Source organism: Zootoca vivipara, chromosome 6, assembly GCF_963506605.1.
Source record: "Zootoca vivipara chromosome 6, rZooViv1.1, whole genome shotgun sequence".
Classification (NCBI taxonomy): domain Eukaryota; kingdom Metazoa; phylum Chordata; class Lepidosauria; order Squamata; family Lacertidae; genus Zootoca; species Zootoca vivipara.
The window spans coordinates 88,537,550-88,557,317 of NC_083281.1; the positions used below are offsets into that span (position 1 = coordinate 88,537,550).

General features: G+C 50.7%; 1 protein-coding gene across 2 annotated transcripts; it reads left to right on the plus strand.

Moving 5' to 3' along the window:
• Window positions 1-1,201: 1,201 nt before the first annotated feature.
• On the plus strand, window positions 1,202-19,041 carry HP1BP3 (heterochromatin protein 1 binding protein 3). Of its 2 annotated transcripts, XM_035119304.2 has the most exons (13): window positions 1,238-1,362; window positions 6,676-6,853; window positions 7,303-7,405; window positions 8,574-8,727; window positions 9,072-9,231; window positions 10,040-10,183; window positions 11,021-11,101; window positions 11,644-11,801; window positions 14,833-14,923; window positions 15,054-15,213; window positions 16,877-16,988; window positions 17,567-17,686; window positions 17,840-19,041. In XM_035119304.2, the coding sequence occupies exons 2-13, from the start codon at window positions 6,767-6,769 to the stop codon at window positions 18,144-18,146; spliced, it is 1,677 nt and encodes a 558-aa protein (XP_034975195.1). In that variant the 5' UTR covers window positions 1,238-1,362; window positions 6,676-6,766; the 3' UTR covers window positions 18,147-19,041. The 2 variants fall into 2 exon arrangements, with proteins under 2 accessions (XP_034975199.1, XP_034975195.1); XM_035119308.2 differs by lacking the exon at window positions 6,676-6,853 and having other exon boundaries at window positions 1,202-1,362.
• The last annotated feature ends 727 nt before the right edge of the window (window positions 19,042-19,768 follow it).

Below are 19,768 nucleotides of genomic sequence, written 5' to 3' on the forward strand. Positions count from 1 at the left end.
ATATGCTCACACTCATATTTGTGGGGAGGGGCATTCCTTTGCATAATGTGTTGCAAGACCCAGAGTCCTGCTTGTTCTCCTGCATGCCATTCCTGGGCAGAGGCAGGAGCAGAGACCAAATTATATGTCTGGCTATGACAGTGAAGACAGTGGCTTACTTTGCAGGGCTGTTGTTCCAGGGGGTGAATATGAGTTGGTAATGAATGGGCTTGCTTTTTACTTACAACTAAGGAACCACAAGCACTGGGAACTACCGTTAAGCCCGCTCTATAAAATCCTTGGTTCCCCCCCCCCCCATTTCATGTGGCAGGTGTCTCTTTGGAACATCTATAAGGAGCTTGTCTTCTGCCACAGAAAACCATTGTTTTTGCTTTCTTCCTGCTTCGCGACAACAGGTCTTCTCTTATTAAGTGTCAAGCAAAGATGATGAGCCTGTCCCCCTTATTAACCCTCAGTCTTTACAGAAGCCTTGTCCATATAAATGAGAGCGCAGTTACGGAGTTCAGATGTCCTCTCTGCGCCTGCTTTCGATGGGCTCCTGGTTATCTCCTGGGCATGTGCAGAGAGCCAGCCTTTGGACCTCGGGCCTTCTTCTCTGGCCCGAGTTCTTCTAGGCACAAACCAGCTCATTGTTCTTGAGAATTAAAAAAAGTACCGTACAGTATATTCTTTCTATATACTCCTTCCCACCCGCTTCTTTAAATCACCAGACCGGATGAGATTCTGAGCATGTCAAGATTGCTGCCCCTCACGAAGGAATCCCTGGTTGCCGGGGATTCGTTCCACTTGGAACAGCGAGCTCTGGAGATAAGTGAGAGTCGCCGCCTCCTGAGCATGTACAAAATTCCTATGTGAACGAGGCTTTCTCAGGAGTGGGGGGTGTGGCTGGCCACGAGACATAGCGCAGTCGCCTGAGAGGGGCGGGGAAATCACACTTTTTCCCGCCAAAAGAAGGTCGCTTCGGCCCCTTCCCCCTCCTCCCAGCCGCAAAAGCGCGCATGCGCCCTTCCTCCTTGTTCAAAGCCGGGCTGCGTTTTTGTTTATTCGAAAAGGGAAGGGAGGGGGAAAGAAAACACGAACGGGAGTGGCGGCGCGGCGCACGCGCGTGTCGGAGACGCTGGTTGGCCGCCGCCGCGCGTTCGAAAGGCGCTCGCCGCCGGCTATTGGTTGCTCCAGCCCGATAAGCCCCGCCTCTTCCTGCCCACCGCCGAACCCCCAGCGTCCCCTCCGGTTCCGCCGCCGCTGTCGCCGCCGCCGCTTCTTGCTACTGTCGCTGAAGGGGCCGCCGCTGCCGCCGCTTTGTGCCTCGCGCGCCAAGAGAGAGAGAGGTGTGTGCGGGGAGAGGAGGAGGCCCTGAAGCCGGTGAGTGGCGAGCGGGCGGGGAGAGGGGGCGGGGTCAAAGTTCACGCGTTGGGCCCGCGCTCCGATTTGCATAAAGCTTTATTTTATTTTATTTTTTGCGTGTGACGCTTTTGGCATCGGGAGGCCTGCGCTGGTCTCGGTGCCGCACGCCGGGCAGGGGGGCGGGGCGGCCCCGGTTCCCTGGAAGGCTCATTCCGTGGGGCCTGGATGGAGGTGGCCGCGGCTGCTGCGCCAGCCCCTCTGGTCTGGAGGGGAGGAGCTCGGGGCTCATCGCACACCTTGGCAGCGGCCCTCGGACTGGACCTACGGAGCAGCCCCTGCGCATCCTCCTCTTCGCCGCCACTGCTGCTGCGCAGAGAGAAACGAGGGGCAGGAAGCGACACACACCGACCCGGAAAGGTCCGTTTCCATGGCTGGCTAAGTGACAGGCTGGCCGGCTGGCGCGGAAGACGGACTCCTCCAGCCTCTCTCCTCCTTGCTTACCTGTCTTAGGTGGCAGCTGAAGCACGTTCCCCACGCCCAAAGTTTGCTTGCCCACACGGAGCTACAATAATCCCCAGCATCCTTAGCAAACTGCAGCTCCCAGGAGCCTTTGAGCAGGGTGAGCTTTTTCGATGTGCAGCCGCGTATGCCGCCTCGCCGGTGCTTATATCGCACTTTACAAAAAAAAGCCTGGTCCCCCTAGTTTGAAATGCTTGTCATTCCAAGGGAGCCGACAGCAGTGGCTTTTCAGGCTGCTGGGAGGAAAGGAGGGGGAAGGCCCAGCAGTAGGCGGCACCATAGCCAATTACAGAGGTAACTTAATTCTAGTTTTGTACCCATTCATCTCCCTGTTGAGTTCCACAAGAGCAGCATTGAGACGACGGCGAGGAGGGAAAACTGATAGGCACAGCCATTCCACGGAGCTGGATGTAAGTAAGGAGGAAGGTGGGGACTGGCAGAGGACAGTGCTCCTTTTCCTCTAATGGACTAGCCTCCACTGGCAGCCAATGTGGTGCCCTGGACTACAACTCCCAGCATGCTATCTGATGGGAATTGGGGACCCCAGTGAGATCTGGAGGGCACCACATTGGCAACTTCTGTATGAATGTAATCTATTATTAAATCCAGGGGGAACCTGGTGTTCTCCAGAGCTTTTTGACTACAACTTCCATCAGACCCAGCCAGCATATTTGTATGCTGCTGGGGCTGCTGGGCATCTGAGGAAGGCATCATGCTGAACAGGAGACACACAAGGAAAAGGGGAGGCAGCAGTAAATAGAGGAAGGGCAGCTGTGCTCTGTTTGGTCCAATAATGTGGGTCAGGGGCTTCAGGGGTTGGTGGGCCCAGGATACCTGATCGTTGCTGATGGGTGTTGGAGTCCCAACAACATCTGGAGGGCCTCCACACAGCCCATTGCCCTGGTTTACTTTCAAGGAGGGGTAAGAGCTATGGGTCATGCCAGGAGGTGGGTGTTGAGGAAGGCTTTGCAGGATGAAATAGAGCAGAGATGATGCTGTGCAGGTGTTTGGTAAGGTGCTCTGGGCATAAGGGGCAACAATGGAGGAATGGGGGAGTTACATAAGGGAGCAGTAGATCCGAGGGTGGTGAAGTGGAAACTACAAAGATGGTGGGCAAGACAAATAAGAATCTTGAAAACTTTTATCAGGTGGAGGTAGCAACTCCAGAATAACATTCTAGGTGTGGTTATGTAGCTCCTTCCACCTCCAGCCTCCCACCACCTGCTTTTGGGGCTAATGGCTGACGCAGGCAAGAGCTGCTTCTACCCCCCAAGTTTCTGGTAGAAAAGCTAAAATCTAGGCTGCTATACTTGGATCTTAATTAGGGAAGTGTTGTAGCACAGTGGAAGAGCATCTGCTTTGCAAGCAGAATATCAGCGTTCAGTCCCTGACGGCATCTTTAGTGATGCTCCCTGAAACCCCGCTGCCAGTCTGTGTAGACAACACTGAGCTAGATGGACCCAGAGGCCTGGCTCAATATATTGTGGCAATTCCATTGTGGTCTCTGATCTCTGTCTTGCCTATAGCAGAATCCACAAGCGATGATTCCTTAAGGTTCCAGTGCAAAATTCTTTCATCTCGACCAGCTGCTTCATTTTGGATTCAGCAGGAAAGACGCACACAGAGGCATCTCTCCCCCACCCTGCAAGCAGTGTCAGAGATACCAGGAGGCCTGTCCCAAGGAAGAAGAGGAGGAATGCTGTCCATGTGGACTATTTTAATCCAGCACAGAATTTCCAACTGAAGTTAGCTTGGGCCACAGGAAGGTGTTTTCCTGTAGGTGTGCTTCATCAGGAAAGTATAGAGTCGTGTTGATTTAGGGACTGACATTCTTCCTGGAAACGCTTTTAACCTCTTTTGAGAAGTGGCAGAGTGTAGCATCTCAGTGGCTGAACTGCCAACTGGGTTGCCCCAGTGCAAATCCTGCCTCTGCTATGAACTGTTTAGGTGGCCTTAGGCAAGTCTCTCAACCTTATTCCACCCCCTAATCTACATCTGTGGGGCACAGCTATAAGGGATGCAGTAGCAAATTGTCCTGGACGTTTGTACAGTAGGTGGTTTATAAGTGCAAAATAATGATTCCATCACTTTTCCCCAACCTGGTGCCCTACAGGTGTTTTGAACTGCAGCTTCCATCGGCCCCCTACCAGCACAGCTGTATGATGCTGGGGATGGTGGGAGTTGTAGACCAATACATCTGGAGGACTGGGATATATGATCAGAGTATTGGGTAGGTGCTGAAAGTCTCCCGGAACAATTGTAGTTTTGCCACCTAGTTTTAGTTAGAAATGTTGGCGTCATAAATACCCTACATGACTTGTGATGTAAAAGCTTCTAGCTAAATCTGTGCCTTTGGAGTCTTCTGTATGATTCTCTCTTTTGCCTGCTTAGAAAAATGCATGTGGTTTGAAATGCACCTGCAGTGTGACCTTCCACACAGGGAAGGTGCTCAGTCGCACTCAGAGCTGTGTGAGAACTCTAGCACATACGGGGACAAACAGATCCTTTCCATGGCCTGAAGGTTTTGCCACCTGTGAGGTAGGTGATGCTAAGAGAGAGTTAGGCAACTGTCCCTTGCTTGCCCAGGGAGCTTTGTGGCTGAGGGGAGATTTGCATCTGGACCTCCCTGATCCTAAACCAGGCATAGGCAACCTTGGCTCTCCAGATGTTTTGGAACTACAGCTCCCACGATCCCTGACCACTGGCCCTGTTAGCTAGGGATCATGGGAGTTGTAGTTCCAAAACATCTGGAGAGCCAAGGTTGCCTATGCCTGTCCTAAACCAACACTCTAACCACCATAACCACACTGTTGTTAGCATCTACTACAGCTTTGCAGATTAAAAAAGGTATGCAGCGTTGCAGTCATTAATGTATTTACTTGAATGTACATGCTATTTGAATTCAGGTAGACTTTCCTCTGAGTAGACTTGCTGTAAGTAGAAGAAAATCCTTTCACGCTGTGCTTAGGGGGTCTGGTGCAACAGCAGTTTTAATCTCCCAGGGGGAAAACCCTGTTAGCAGCTTCTGCGCTTTGAAACCAGCCTTGTGCAGAGACAGACAAAGCTTTGCGAGATTCAAACATGACGGCTCTCTGGAGGGGCGGCTCTTTTTTTAAAAAAAAAGTGCATTAAAGCACCAGCAAAATCAACGCCTTTTGTCCCACAGAAATGTATGAAACTTGCTCCTGAACATCATCCTCACTTTCGGTATTCTTTAGAAAAGTAGAATGGGTGAGGGGCGACTTGCATTTGATTAATCAAAGGTTTGAAATTTACGGGGTCTCACCCTGAAGAGGAGTGTTTTGTAGGGGGTGGTAGTTGCTAGCCTGGGTGAAGAGGTTACTTCACTTCATACCAGGAATAATGCACACATGTTGGCTGTCTCAGGCTATCTGGGTTGTTTTTTAAAGTAAAAATTAAGTTTTTTTCTGGGTCTTTTGGAGGAGGGGAAGAAAGTACATTTTGCAAATCCACACACAGGACTATGCCAGCCAAGGGGTCCTGTGCCCTGCCATGCCTGGGCTCAAAGAGCCAGAGGTGTCCCACAGTCACCCAGATGTCCCAGTCTCTCTCTCTCCAGTCTCTTCTGGCAGAAGTAAACATTCAGAAAGATTGCAGGGCATTGTGCCCTTTGGGAGATAAATCTAAGGTGGTCTTCCTGCATTTGCCTTCCCCCCCCCCTCTGCTCCTGTATTCCCAGTCGCTCCATCAAGGCTCCCTCCCCCCCCCCTCTAGAGAGGACTAAAACCTTTCTTGTTGGTGGGGCCTAAGCCCAGAAGGAATGTAGGGAATTTGCCTTGCAGTGGGCCTAGAACCTCCCCATGCTGTTTTTCATTTCCTGCATTTTAACCTGATGGTGATTTTTTTTATTTATTAAAGTTGCAGCCTTGCAGGTCTTGCCCTCGTCCGACCCACATCCTTCCCACACCTCAAATAGTTAGGGGGGGAGGGGATGAGACTGATTTGTGCTCCAGGCAGTTTAATTTTTTTCCTCTCACCCCCCAAAAAAGTTGTAATTCTGAAAAATGAGGATTCTACCCACCCACTTTCAGCTGTATTACAGTGCGGGGGGGGGGGGGGTGTTTGAGAAGTTGTTTTCCCCTTATTGTCACATTTCATCTGCTTTAAGAAACAGAAGTGGGGGCTGAAACTCCAAATTCGTTTCCCCCCCCTGCTGTCCCTGCCATGGAGCTGTGTGGGTCTGTTGCTGCAGCTCCTTGTTTGTTAGGGGGTGGCTGGTGGGATTGTTTTTAAACAATCTGCTGCCTGGAGGTTTGGGACATTTAAAAATAAGCCGGTGAAGGTGAGGGCAATGAGCTGCTTTGCTGTAAAAATGGGTGGAAGCTGGTCGGCTGGGCACTTCAGGCCTCTGGTGATGAATGATGTGGGATTGTCTTTAAATGTCTCACATGTAGAATAAGATCTTGGGGCTGGAGGGGGACGTTTCCACCCACAATATGCCAACAGGTTGCATTCTGCTTGGGTAGCCTACCGTGGGGCCTCCACTTCCACCCTTGGTCTGTTGGGTGTTGGGCAAGGGGCCTTGGAGGAGGAGGAGGACATTCCCTCACCCCGCCCTCAATCTGTGCAAGGAAAACCCATTTCCCGCCTGCAGGGGTTTCTGACGGGAGCTTCCAGCTTCTCCATTGGACCACCAGCAAAAGTGGGCTTCCTGGCCTCCTCCTCTGCAACTGCTTCATTTGTTGTTTTCTTTTGCTTTGACTGCTCAGTAGCGCGATAGGGATGTAGATGAAGTTGCCTTTGTTCTTGTTTCGTTGTTAACCTTCACACCAAATCTTTTCTGCACTTCAGGTTGTCTGTGTTAGGAAGTCCTCTCCCCTTGAGGTTAAAACCTGGGGCTCCAAAGTGTTACCCTCACGTTGGGGCTATACATTAATTTAAAATGGCGACTGATCTGCCCGAAGCTGATCCCGCACACCGTAAGGCGCTTCCACTCTTAACGGGAGCCCCCCCGGACAAGTTGAGTGAGGTAGGGGCTGACCCTTCCCCACGCTCGCCCTTGGACTGGCCCCTGCGAGGGCTGCTCTACTCTTCCTTCCCCTGCTGCTTCTAGGAATCTTGGTTGGGGCTGCCTCCAACACTCCCCTTCCCTTTCCCCTGCCTTCCCCTGCTTCCCCTGAGACCTCCCTCGCTGGGTCCCTTTGCTCTTCTTGTTCTGAACAGAAGCAATATATATGTATTAAAATGTATATACATCCTGTGATGCTCAAAAGTTCTGATGGAAACAGGAAGTTGGAGCCAGCTGCCTCCTAAGGAGCCTGAGCGCAGTTGCCTCCGTCTTAGGTGGAATACATGGTGGGGTGATGTTGGCTTCCTTCTGGGTGTCCCTAGTTCCCTCTGGAGCCTTCCCCCTGCCCCAGCCCACTCCACACCTCCTGGGCTCTCCTTGTGACGCTCTCGCCACTGTTTCCCTTCCAGACGGCTGAAGACGCCACCATGCCCATCCGCCGGGCCGTGAATTCTTCTGCTCGGGAAACTCCTCCCAAAAGCAAACCTGCTGAAGGGGAGGAGGCCAAGCCAGGTAAAGACACCCACTCCCACCTGTTGTCCTCCTTGGTCTGTGGTCAAGTGGTGGCGGTAGGGCTGATTCGCATGCGGCCTTGTCCTTTCAGCCAGAAAACCATCGCTGCTTTATAAGTTGACCCTTGGGGATGTCTGTGTATGAGACACACAGAGAGGTTCAGGTGGGAGTTTGGAAAGTTTGCTGTTTGAGATGCATTATGTTATTTTTAATAGCATTTATTATTTCAGTTTGCATCCCACCCTTCCTAATAAGAAAAATAGGAACTTTTTTTGTAAACTGGTTTGAGTTTCCTTGTTTTCACAATCAAGAGGTGTACGAATTTTATTAAATTAAAAATGGTTCTTTTTTTCCTTTCCTTTTTTTCCTTTGAGAAGTGTTCTTAAAAACAGTTTTGAAAAGTGTTCCCCCAGCCAGTGAGCTCAGAGTTGCCTGAAACATTATCTTTCAGCCATCCAAAGCCTGGGCAAACAGGGATGTTTTTATATTTCCTCCTGGAAATAAGTAAATACAGTAAATAATAATAATAATAAGAAGAAGAAGAAGAAAATAAGAATAAATTTTATTTATACCCCGCCCTCCCCAGTGAGAGCCGGGCTCAGTAATAGCACAAACAGGCATATGTCACTAGGAAGAGCGTTCCACAAGGGGTGAGAACTGTCCCCAGCAAGGCCCTGCCAACCGGGCTCACTGCCAACTAGGTATTCCCCCATGGCCGTACCACCAAGAAGACCACCTTGTACAGGCAAAACATGGGCTCAGCCCTTGAACTATAGCCTGCCCTCACCACCACACCCACCCTGCAGAGTATTGGGGATGGAAACTGAGCCTCAGTTGCCGATTGAGCCAGTGGCTGCCCTCCAACTCATCAGCTTGTAAGTGAAGGAGGCTGAAAAGTACCCCAAAAAGGAACCACCTATGGTTCCCAATAGCCCACCAGTGGGCAACCCCCACGTCTGCCTCTGGCTACCAGCTGATTGCTTTTGCCATCCTGCCGGCTTGTGAGCAGTCACTTCAGTCAGGAGACATAGCAGAAGGAGGCAAGGTTGATCTGTCCCATTGTGGCATCCCTCGGGCAGGGCCTGTTTTCCCAACTGCAGTGGGTGTGGGTGCGTTTTGTCCTTTGCCTGTAACTTCACATGGCCCTCTTCTTCCTCTTCCCTCTCAGATCCTGATGTCAGCTCAGAGGAATCTGCTTCGACTGTAGAGGAGCAAGAGAATGAAACTCCACCAGCCGCACCCAATGAGGCAGAGCCACCCAAGGAGCCCGAAGTGGAGGAAAAGGAAGGAGAGGCAAAGCCTGCTGAGGAAGCCAAAAAGGAGTAAGGGGTGGGGGCAGTCCATACCTGGGGGCAAAGGCTATGCCAATGTCTCTGCCAACCCTACCTGGAGATGCAGCCAGGGATTGAACCTGGGGCCTTCTGCATGCCAAGCAGGTGCTCAACCTCTGAGCTGCCATCCTTCCCTGACAATTTGGGGAAGGCAGTGCTGCGGTAAGTGGAAGTGGCTTTGTATGAGGCCACTTCCAACATTCGGTTGCCCAGTTCTTCTGATTCCAGCTCTCTGCTTTTCTGTGAAATCAGAGCTCCCCTGAGCTGCAGGAAATGTCTTTGGGCTTCTGGGATTCCTGCATGAGTTTTGAGTCTCCCCCTTTGTGTGTGTAAAGGGAGAAGGATCAAGTCAAAGAGGAGAAGAAGAAAGTCAAGAAGACCATCCCTGCCTGGGCCACCCTCTCTGCCAGCCAGCTAGCCAGAGCACAGAAGCAGACGCATATTTCGGCTTCCTCTCGCCCCAAGATGGATGCCATTTTGATTGAGGCAATCAAGGTGAGCACAAAGGGTGGGCTTCTTGTGGGTTGCTGCTCTTCCTTTCTCTTTTCTCTTTCCTCTTCCCCGCCCCCAGGTATGTGGTGTTTTTTGTCACCTTTCACTCCCCAGGAATAGAGTGCCAGTTGCACCGCCGGTTTAAACGTATTTGCTGTTTCTGTGTTTTTACCGCATAGGTTGCCTTGAAACGGATTGTTTAGAAGGCGATTAATAAATCATTGATAATAATAGCTCTCTCCGTCAGCACCAGCGCAAACGCCCCTGCCCTCCCAGCTCAAAGCGCACAGCTCTGCTGTGGACACCTGCCAGTTGGACCTCCCAGTTTCCTATAGGAAATCCTCCAGGCTTAAAATGTCTTTATAGAGGGTTTTGTTTGGGATGCTGTCAGAAATCTGCCACCATCACATGGAGCTGTGGGGAATGCACACATGCACACACCTTAGGAAGGCAGCATATGGTTATGAGAGCACCCTGATTTGAGTCAGGAAGGGAGAATGCCTCAAGCCATGAGCAGCCTGGGCTTTGCTAGTTGTTCTGGGAGAATCTTGCAAGTGAAAAGCTCCTGCTAGTCTACCTGGCAACCCTGAGCTAGATGGTTGACCCCCTAGTCGCTCCAGGTAGGGTTATGAAGCACCCCGTCTTGAAACTGTGGACGAAAGATACAGCCAGATCAGGCCATCCTCCTGTTCTCACTATACCCAGCAGACACCTCAGTGGGAAGCCCACAAGCAGGGCTCTCTCTGCTTGTGATTTTTCCTAGCAAATGGCATAGAGTAAGCCTAGTCACAGGTGCCTCCTCTCCTTCCAGGCGTGCTATCAAAAAGGCGGGGCGTCAGTTGTGGCCATCCGGAAGTACATCATCCATAAGTACCCTTCACTGGAGCTGGAGAGGAGAGGCTACCTCCTCAAGCAGGTCCTCAAGAGGGAGCTAGAGCGAGGGGTCATTCGGCAGGTGAGTTGGGTGTGGGTCAAGGGTTCTTTTGCTTGCTTATTTCTTTCTAGCCTGCCCAGCATTAGGTGAGCTTGCAGATTGGGTGTGTTAAGACTGAAACAATCACTTACATTTTCCAGAATTCAAAGGCTTTATTCATGTAGGATAACAACAACAACAACAGCAGCAGCAGCAGCAGCAGCAGCAGCAGGCTGTTAAACATTAAAAGCTTCCCTAAACAGTGCTGCCTTCAGATGTCTTCTAAAAGTTTTCTCTTTGACATCTGGTGGGAGGGCATTCCACAGGGCAGGTGCCACTACCGAGAAGGCCCTCTATCTGGTTCCCTGTAACTTGGCTTCTCGCAGCAAGGGAACCACCAGAAGGCTCTCGGCGCTGGACCTCAGTGTCTGGGCAGAACGATGGGAGTGGAAAGCAGCTTTGTCTTGGCAAAAACTATTTTTTTAATAGGATGAGCAGAGCTAAAGAGAGAAATGGCAGACACCTTGTCAGAACAAGTTGGGAGAGAGAAACAAAATGGCTGAGCTTTTAGGGGCAAAGTTAACTTAGATAAAGAGACTACAAAAATGTTGGATAGATTACTAGAGAAACAGTGCCCTGATGTGGTTTAAAGTAGCATCTTAGAAGCTAAGAGAAGGAAATGCATTTGTTTTGTCCAACACTCAGTCCCAAGGAGAATTCAGGGGCAGGGAACAAAGGCATTAAATGTACCACTAAAACCAATTTACAGTAGGCCTGAGGAAAGCATCTGCCAGCATGGCATAGGGAAGCTTTCCCAGCCTTTCCTCCTAGGGAATGTTTGCCTGGTGCCTGAACTGGACCCCTCTTTCTCCATGCCAGGTGAAAGGAAAAGGAGCCTCTGGGAGCTTTGTGGTGGCCCCGAACTCAGGGAAAACAGCCCCCAAATCCAGGGATCGGAAGGTAATGCTGAGGGGCCTGGGGGAGGTTTAGGAGTTGAGGTAGCAAAGCTCGTAATTTGTGTGCACAGTTGAAATCCTCCATTCTCTGAAGGAACTAACAAGGAGGGTTCCAGACCTGTCTGGATCAGGTCTTGTATCCCTTCAAGAGCTCTGAAGAAGGCATATGTTCCACAGTGCGTGGAAGCACTTGAAGAACTAGTGGCCGACCCTTTCCCATGTCTGTTGATGGCAAAGGATTACAGTAAACGTACATAATCTTTGAGATAAAAGCCACATTTGCCACATACATTTAAAGCACATGACTTTCCACCAATGAATTATGGGAACTGTAGTTTAAGGGTTGTGGGAAAAGTAGCTTTGTGGGGGTAAACTACAGTTCCTGGGATTCTTTGCCGGGGAGTGGGATGTGCTTTAAACATGTGATGTGGACGTGATGATTAGCACAGACAATTGCTTTGTAAACAGAACCTGTAGAAAATGGGGCTAAGAATGTATTGGGAAGAAATGAACACTTGCTTTGCTTCCGACCTCTCTCCTCCACAGCGGAGCTCTTCTTCGGCGTCCGGCCCAGAGCAGCAGGTGAAGCTGGAAGACATCCTCCCGCTGGCCTTTACACGTCTCTGCGAGCCAAAAGAGGCATCCTATAGCTTGATCAAGAAATACGTATCCCAGTATTACCCGAAGCTGAAGGTGGACATCAGGTAGGGCTGGAAGGGGGAGGGCAGGAAGGCGGCACTGGCTGGCCAACCAGCCGGGACTTCTTGCTTTAGGCTTTGCCCTCTGTGGCAGCAAGTGGCAGGGCACAACTCTTCAACAACTTCCAACTTGGCATTGGCAGCAAAGGATTATTCCCTGTTGGGAACATGGGTGGTACCATGTTCACAGAAGTGGACCCATTTCAATGAGAGGAACTAAGCCATGTCCATCAGTTGCATCTACTCAAGTAGGACTAACTTTGGGTACGAACTGATGTTCTCACCTGAGTCATGTACCTATGGGGTGTTCCTGAGTATGTTCAGAGTGTCCTGCCATTGTAGCCAGAGCAGAGGAAATGGCTTTCTTTACAGCTCAGTGGCGACTGAACCTGGGGCTCCCTGCACGAAAGGCAGGTGCTCCACCACTGAGCTGTAAAGAAAGCTCAATTCTGAGCTCAGTGGGCAAACAGCCAGGCCTGGTAGAAGGCAGCTTCCACTCCTGTTCAAAATTAGTTTCATCCCACTGCTCCTGTGATCCTCCTCCCTGCAAAAAAAGGAACTCTTAAACTCTTCTAGGTTTATTCCAAATGTTTTTGGATTTTTAAAAGAAGAAAAGGGAGGGGTGTGGCAGAAAAGGAGAGCAGGCAGTCTATGCGAGGGTTTTGAGCTCCAGTTCACAGCCTGTGGACAGAACAAGCCATTCTGCATCCCGCGAGGGAGCAGAATCTCCTCCACTTCAAGGAAGGGCCACCCAGGAGGGCTTTGTGTCAGCCTCGGGCCCAGGAAAGAAGCACCACTCTTCCTCCTGGGAGGCTGTTTCAATCATCCTCCCTCTTTTCCGTAGGGTCTCCCTGCTGTTGGGAGATAAGGACTGTGTGCTCTTTGGGCTTCCGGGTTCAGCGCCAGCGTCGATCGGCGGGGTTTCGTCTCGTCTCCGAGACGGCCCGTCTCTGCTAGGAGTGGGGAGGGCAGCGAGAGCAACGCTGCGCCCCTTAGAACCTCGGGAAGGGCGTCCCGAGGGCAATTCGCTCGGCACAGACCCAATCCGGACTCCCCAACTCTTCGGTTAGCTCTAATAAGAGCTCTGGAGCGAGGAGGGTAGAAGTCGCGGGGGCCATTTTGAGCGGCAACGTTATTCTAGCAGGGAGAAGCTTCAAGCCGAAGGCGGAGAGCGCTGGATTCTTCCGAAAATAAAACGATTGGAAAAGACTGTAAGTAACCTCACGATTTGGATTATAAAACAATTTGGTCTGGGAGAGAGGGGAGAAAAGAGGAAGCCACCCCCCCCCCACGGCAACAAAGAGACAGTAAATAGAAACCCGAAGCCATAAACAGAAGATTTGTAATTCAAAAGGATCCCTCAAAGGCATCAAAGAGAATATCCCCTTTGATGCAGGGTGAAAAGGGGAGAGAGACTGTGGTTTATGACTGCCCTGCAGCAATGAGGTAAAGCCTAAGAAAAACCTTTCTTTCCCTCGGGAGCCGGCAGCCTAGGCAATTCAGTGAGTTGATCAGGATTTATAAGTCAATTTTTACTTCACTTTGTATTTCTGGACTTTGTGGAATTTCTTTTTTGGCTTAAGTGCTTGTGAAATGTGAGTTCGAACTTTATTGTTAACAAGACTTGAAGAATGCAGCCAGCTTGTTAAAATGGAGTCGAGAAAATAAACTGTGATCATATTCCACCCCACGTGATAAGTTTTGACCTTGGCAGGACTGAAATATGTCAACAAAAAAGTGTTCCCCTGAGTTCCAGCGGTCTGTTTTGACCTTAATGTGGGAAACAAGAATAGAGTTATGTCAAGAGGAGACACGACGACAGGAGTTACAGCAGAAATTTCAGGAGGTGATGGCGGAATATGATTTTCTAGGAGATGAAGCTTTTGACACTGAAAAAGAGCAATGTGAGAATGACAATGATGGGGAAGGAAAAGATGAAGATGAGGACTGTGATGATTCAACACAAAATGAAACACACCATGAAAAAAATGATGACTCTACTCTACAAAAAGTTGGATGGAGTGCCCTGCCTTTGAGGGGGGCACGATTGGTATTATTGGAACTCCAGAACGCCCACAGGGAAGAAGGAAAAAATATGCAGAGAAGAGAAGAAATTCAGGGGTCCTGTATGGTGACCTGGATGGCAAGAGACTGTAAACAGGGGGTGGGGTGAAGGGAAAGTGATGTTGTGATTATAAGGATGGATTAACAGGTTTATAACTGGTCTGCTGATTTTGGAATTTGCTGGATTGGGGGGGGTGGAGCCGGTAATCGGGGATGTAAGGTTAAATTGAGAATAGTTATAGTTTTAAAAGTGAATGGATTTTGGAAAATGTGAAAATATGGAGGCTTATAGAGGGAGAAAAAAAAATTAGGCACGGGAAGAGAAAATGGGAGTTTGAATTTTCAGTGATTTGAATATTAGATGAAAATGTTAACAATTGATTTATAAGTTGTATAAGATACAAAGGTGTATTTTTATAAAGTAAGAAACTGTTGCAGATGATAAAAAAGGGATGAAAACCGGGGAAGGGGGGGAGGGGAAGCCCATAAAATATGGTTTTTCAACTATGAATGCAAGAAAAATTTTTCTGTTTTGTATTGTTTTTTTCTTTTTCTTTTTTTTCTTCGCCCTTTCTTTTTCCCCTTTTTTTCCTATTTCTATTTTTCTCTTTTTTTGGTATAACAATAGATGGTTGGATGGATGTCCTCCTGCGTACTGCCCTGGTTTGCTGGAGCTCCCTGGTGGCAGGGGGGGGCTTTGGGGTCAGGGGAGGGGGAGGAGGACAGAAATCCAAGCATAAAATGGACCATTTCTGACTGTTCACAAACATGGGATACTTCTGTGGCAGGGGAGGACCCATGTGGGTGGGTAGGAAGGAGGTGGAAAAGGGGTTTAAGTATGTACCGTTTTTTTGTTTTTTTGTATTTTGTAAAATTAATAAAAAGTATGTTAAAAAAAAAAAAAGGACTGTGTGCTCTTTGTCGCTCTTTCTGCCAATCGTGGCCTTAAAACTCCTTTTCTTCCCTCCCACAGACCCCAGTTGCTGAAGAATGCTCTGCAGAGAGCAGTGGAGAAGGGCCAGTTGGAGCAGATCACAGGGAAAGGAGCTTCTGGGACATTCCAGGTGTGTTGGGGGGAGCAGCCCAGTTCCCCTTAACTTGGCTCCCCTCCTCCTTTGGCCTGTCAAGAGCAAGCAGCTTAGGGGGCTGCGTCTGGTTTCGGCTGGGGGTTACCGTAACAACTGTCTGTTTCAGCTGAAGAAATCTGCGGAGAAGCCCCTTCTGGGTGGGAGCCTGATGGAAGATGCCATCCTCTCTGCCATTGCGGCCATGAATGAGCCCAAGACCTGCTCCACCACTGCTCTGAAGAGATATGTTCTGGAGAATCACCCAGGGTCAAACTCCAGCTTCCAAGGTAAGGAGGCACAGAGGGGAGAGAGCTAATTCCACAGGCGCAGGCAGGCAGAGTCATAGAATTGGAAGGGACCCCCCCCCCAAGGATGATCTGGTCCAGCCCCCTGCAATGGAAGGATCGCAGCTAAATAATCCCCCTGCCACCTGGGAGGGCCCTACACTGGCCAAAGTGAATACCAGCAGGGCCCAGCCATGGGGTGCGGCAGGGGTGGGAAGGAGTCTGACACGTTTCATTGGTGTGGGTGCAGGCTACAAGCCCCTAACTTTGGGGCTAATGTGTAGATCGCAGACTCGTACAGTTGGAAGGCACCCTGGGGGTCATCTAGTCCAACCCCCTCCAGTGTATTTCCTCTTTATGGGGCGCCCAGATTTATAGAAATAGGAAAAGACAAGAGTGGCAACCAGCCATCGCCACCTGTTGTCAGGTGTAGGAAAGGTGGGTGGTGCTTGGATTACTGGGGCCCCTGGTTTCTGCCACAAAGGTCATTTATATCTACAGAGAAGAGCCTTGGAGGTTAAGTGGGTTTAGGGTGAGGGCTTAAAAGAGCAACCAGGACAGGGGTTACATTGCAGTAGCAGAGCCTTGGCAAATGAAATGCCTGCACGACCCTCCCTCCCTTCTTCCATAGTTTCCCCTTACAGCCCAGGTTCCCCCTCTCAGATCTTTGCAGGAGCCCTGCTGGGAGAAAGTGTGTGCATGCCGTGTGTGTGTGTGTGTGTGTTTGTGTTCCAGAAGAGTACCTGCTCTTGAAAAGACACTGAGCCTTGGCAAGGGCACAGGGCTTAATGGAAGCCACCACCCTCCAGTTCTCCACAGGGGCTCCCTTGTAGCTGCTCTTTCAAGGCAGCCTGTTCTGTCCGCCACAAGGAGAAGTCCGTGGGCTGCTGTTCATATCTCACAGCCTGTGCCTGGATTATTTCCTCCTTCAACACAAAGCCAGAGTGCTTTTTCCGCCCTGCCTCAGGCATCTTGGGGCGGGGGCAGTGGTTGAAGCAAAAGCCCCTCCGCTTGGCTCAGAAAACTCACTGCAAATATAGGGGAGCAGAGAGAGAGAGAGACAGAGACAAAGACAAAGGCTTTGGGGCCCAATTTTGACCTATGTTTTGAAAGGGCTTAGAGGGAGGCAATTTGGAATCTGATTTTTGTTCCCTTTGGGAACAGCATTTTAAGATGCTCTCCTGCCCCATCACCCACTTTGCAAAGTGTGTGTGTGTGTGTGTTTTCCTTTACCCAGAGATGAGGGAGAAGGTGCTGGGTGCAGGTTCAAGTCAAAGGTACCCACCTCAAAAAAAAAAAGGAGGGAGGAGCAGGGATGGAGTGGGGAGCCATTTAGCATAAACTGTTGATGGGTAGATAAAGGCAAGTTTTCCAGCTGCTCTGGCAGCCATGCAGCGCAGGGGGAGGGAATCTGCTTCTTGGGAAGAGAAGAGGCTGGGATGCTCCGAGGTCCAGCCTTGGGACTTTGACCTGAACTCTCAAACCCCTCCCCAACCCCTGAGCACAGAGGCGGCTCAAAATTGGCCTCTTTGTCAGAATCCCAAGTAACGGGGCTTGCAAAAGAGGTCATTCCATGGCAGGGAAGTGTGGGGGTTGTTGTTGGGGGGGGGTGCTAAGCTCAAGAGGCTGGTGTCCCTCCTGATGCTATCCCCCTCCCACCCCATAGTCCACCTACTGAAGAGGACCCTGCAGAAGTGTGAGAAGTACGGCTGGATGGAGCAGATTTCCGGGAAGGGCTTCAGTGGCACCTACCAGCTGTGTTTCCCCTACTATCCCAGGTAATGGGGCTGGGGGGCAGCAGCCTCTGCCTTAGGAGGAAGCACCTGAGATTCCAAGGTGCAAGGCAGGGACAGGGCAAGGTGAGGGGGGGCAGTTAAGGAAGCGCTTCAAATACTCGAGTCAACCTTATTCTTACACACACACCCCGTCCTCCAGCTGACTCTCTTTAACAGCAGGAGTGGGAGCTTCTTTGATTGGTGGGGCCAGATCGTTTCATCTCCCACCCCGCAGGCCCACAACCACCAATCATCTGGTGTCAGGTGACTGATAGGTGGTGGCCCCCTGATGAAGCAACCTTTCAGCAGGATTGATTCCCACTTCTCCCTGGCTACCAGCTGACATCAGATGATTGACAGGTGGGCCTGGTTTGGGGGAAGTAACTTTGTGGGCAAAACTGGACCCCCCCAGCAGGCCAAAGTTCCCCCCACCCTGTTCTAAAGCCTTGGGTGGCTACAGGTATGGGGGTGAGGAGGATCCTGCCCCTTTTGCTCCCATTGAGCTCCCACTTTCCCGCCTGGTGAGGCTGGGGGGGTTGATTATTTCCTCTTGGGGTTTTTTCCTTCTTTCTCCCCTGCAGCCCCGGTGTCCTGTTTCCGGAGAAACAGAAAGAGGAAGAGTCCGAGGAGGATGAAGAGGAAGAGTCAGAGGAAGAGTCAGAGGAAGAGTCAGAGGAGGAAGAGCCCCCTCCAAGGAAAAGGTATCTGTGGGGGGGGGGGCGCTTTTGGATCCAGGAAGTTTTAACAGTCGTGGCAGCTCTCCTGGGTCACCTGGCCTGCTGTGAAGAGGCAGGGGCTGGGGTTGCCTCTGGGCTTGCAGGGCCCGCCCTGAGAGCTTTTCCTTTCCTTGACAGAATGCAGAAGCGGCCCCCACCGAAGGCCCGGAACAGGGCCCCCCCACTGGCAAAGCGGCGGGAGGCCAAGCCCAAGCCCCGCAAAGCCCCTGTGGCCCGCCGTGGGAAGGCCAAAGCCCCCCCTCCCAAGGTCAAGACCCCCAAGGCCAAAAAAGCCAAGCCAGCTGCTCCGCCGCCCCGCCCAGCCCTCAAGACTCTCTCTGCCCCCAAGAAGCCCTCCTCAGCCGCCAGCGCAAGGAAGGACCTGAAGCCCTCGGCCAAGAAGAGCAAGACCACCATGCGCAAGTCCCTGAGAGCCAAAAAGTAACCCTCTCTCCTTCCGGAGTGGCAGGGCACAAGGGGGTGGGGATCCCACATGCTTGCTTGAGAAGCGCAAGGCCATCTTTGTCTCTTGCTCCTGATGCTTTCAAACATCTCTTTCTTCTCCCCACACTTCCTTCAGCAGCGGTGAAAACCAGCCAATCAAAGTGGCACTTAATAATCCAAGCGTCTCCCCTTAGATCTAGGTCCTGCCCTCTGTGCCTTCTCGCCACCCACCCTCTCCCCCTTTCCCCTCTACCCTTCCCCTCCAGAACTTTTAATCAGTAACATAGAACTGTTCTTTTTAAAAATAAAAAAGAGAAGGTTAATCTGTACAGGGTCACCTTGCCTTTGAATTTTGGGCTTTTGAAACAGGTTGCAGAAGAAGATTTTTATATTTTTAGAAAGTGGAAAGGATCCCCGGGAAGACTTTCTGAACAAAGCACTTCCTCTTCCCTCCTCCTCCTCCTCCCGCCTTTTGGGTGCCTTGCTTGGTTCTTGCAGGCCAGTGAACCCCCTGGGGTGAGCAAGTCTTCTCAGAAGAAGAGTTGGATACCAGATGGGGGGCGGGGGGCTTCCCCACAGGCGCCTTCTTCATTACCTTGTTGTGTTTTCTTGTGTTGTTTTTTTTAGCTTAGATGCTCCCCACCCCCAGTGTTTCAATGTCGCCTAAAAACCAAGCTTACATAAAGGTCTTCTTGAATCCAGCTTTTGAAACTTGTTCTGTAAAGAAAGAGGTGGGGAAACGAACATCAGGTTTCGTCATTTGTTCCCCTTCCCCCTTTTTTTAAAGGAAAAAAAACGAAAATAAAATGACTGAGAACAATCTTAAGTAGAGCAAATCAATAGAGCCATTAAGCAAAGGAACATGCTGTTTGTTAAAATAAAAAGTAGACTCTTGACACCTGTCTGGGGTGTGGTCTTTTGCAGATACCCACAAAGTGTGGGCCTGGGGCCTGGGTGGTTGGGATGTTGGTGATAAAAGCCTGCTCCCCAGAGCCATCCCAGCATAGCCCCAGCTCTTTCATGGGCCAAGAGGGTCCTGCTTGCAGCTCATAAGTGCCCTGAAGCACCACCTCAACAGAGGGCTTGGGAATCTTTTGGCCACTGTTTCCCAAAGTTGTTGATGATGCCCAGTTGGATTTAATTAAATTCTTCATTTCCACAAAATCCTAGGGACATAGGAAATTGCCTTGTGCCGAGTCAGACCCATTGGTCCATCTAGCTTAGCATTGTTTTTGCTGACTGGCAGCAGTAACTCTCCAAGGTTGCAGGCAGGGGTCTCTGCCCAGCCATACCCGGGACCTTCTGCATGCAAAGCAGGTGCTCTGCCATTGAGCTGGGTCTCTTCTCAGATGCCCACATTTGTGGCCCAGTTCTTTTGGGGGGGGGGGGGAGATGGCTGGGGTGGGAGAGATAGTCGTGTTGGTGGATTACGCAGGCAGCTGCTGGAAGTGTTGAGGTTGCAGGTGACCACCTTCATTTCAAGAAAACGTCAGGGTCTCACTTTTGTCTGCTACATTCCACCCTCGTTCTTCTGCTTCTCACTCCTTAATTCACAGAGGTTTGAAAGGCACCCTGGGCAGCGGGGATCCTGTGATCCGTGGTCAGAAGGGTGAAAATGCAGGC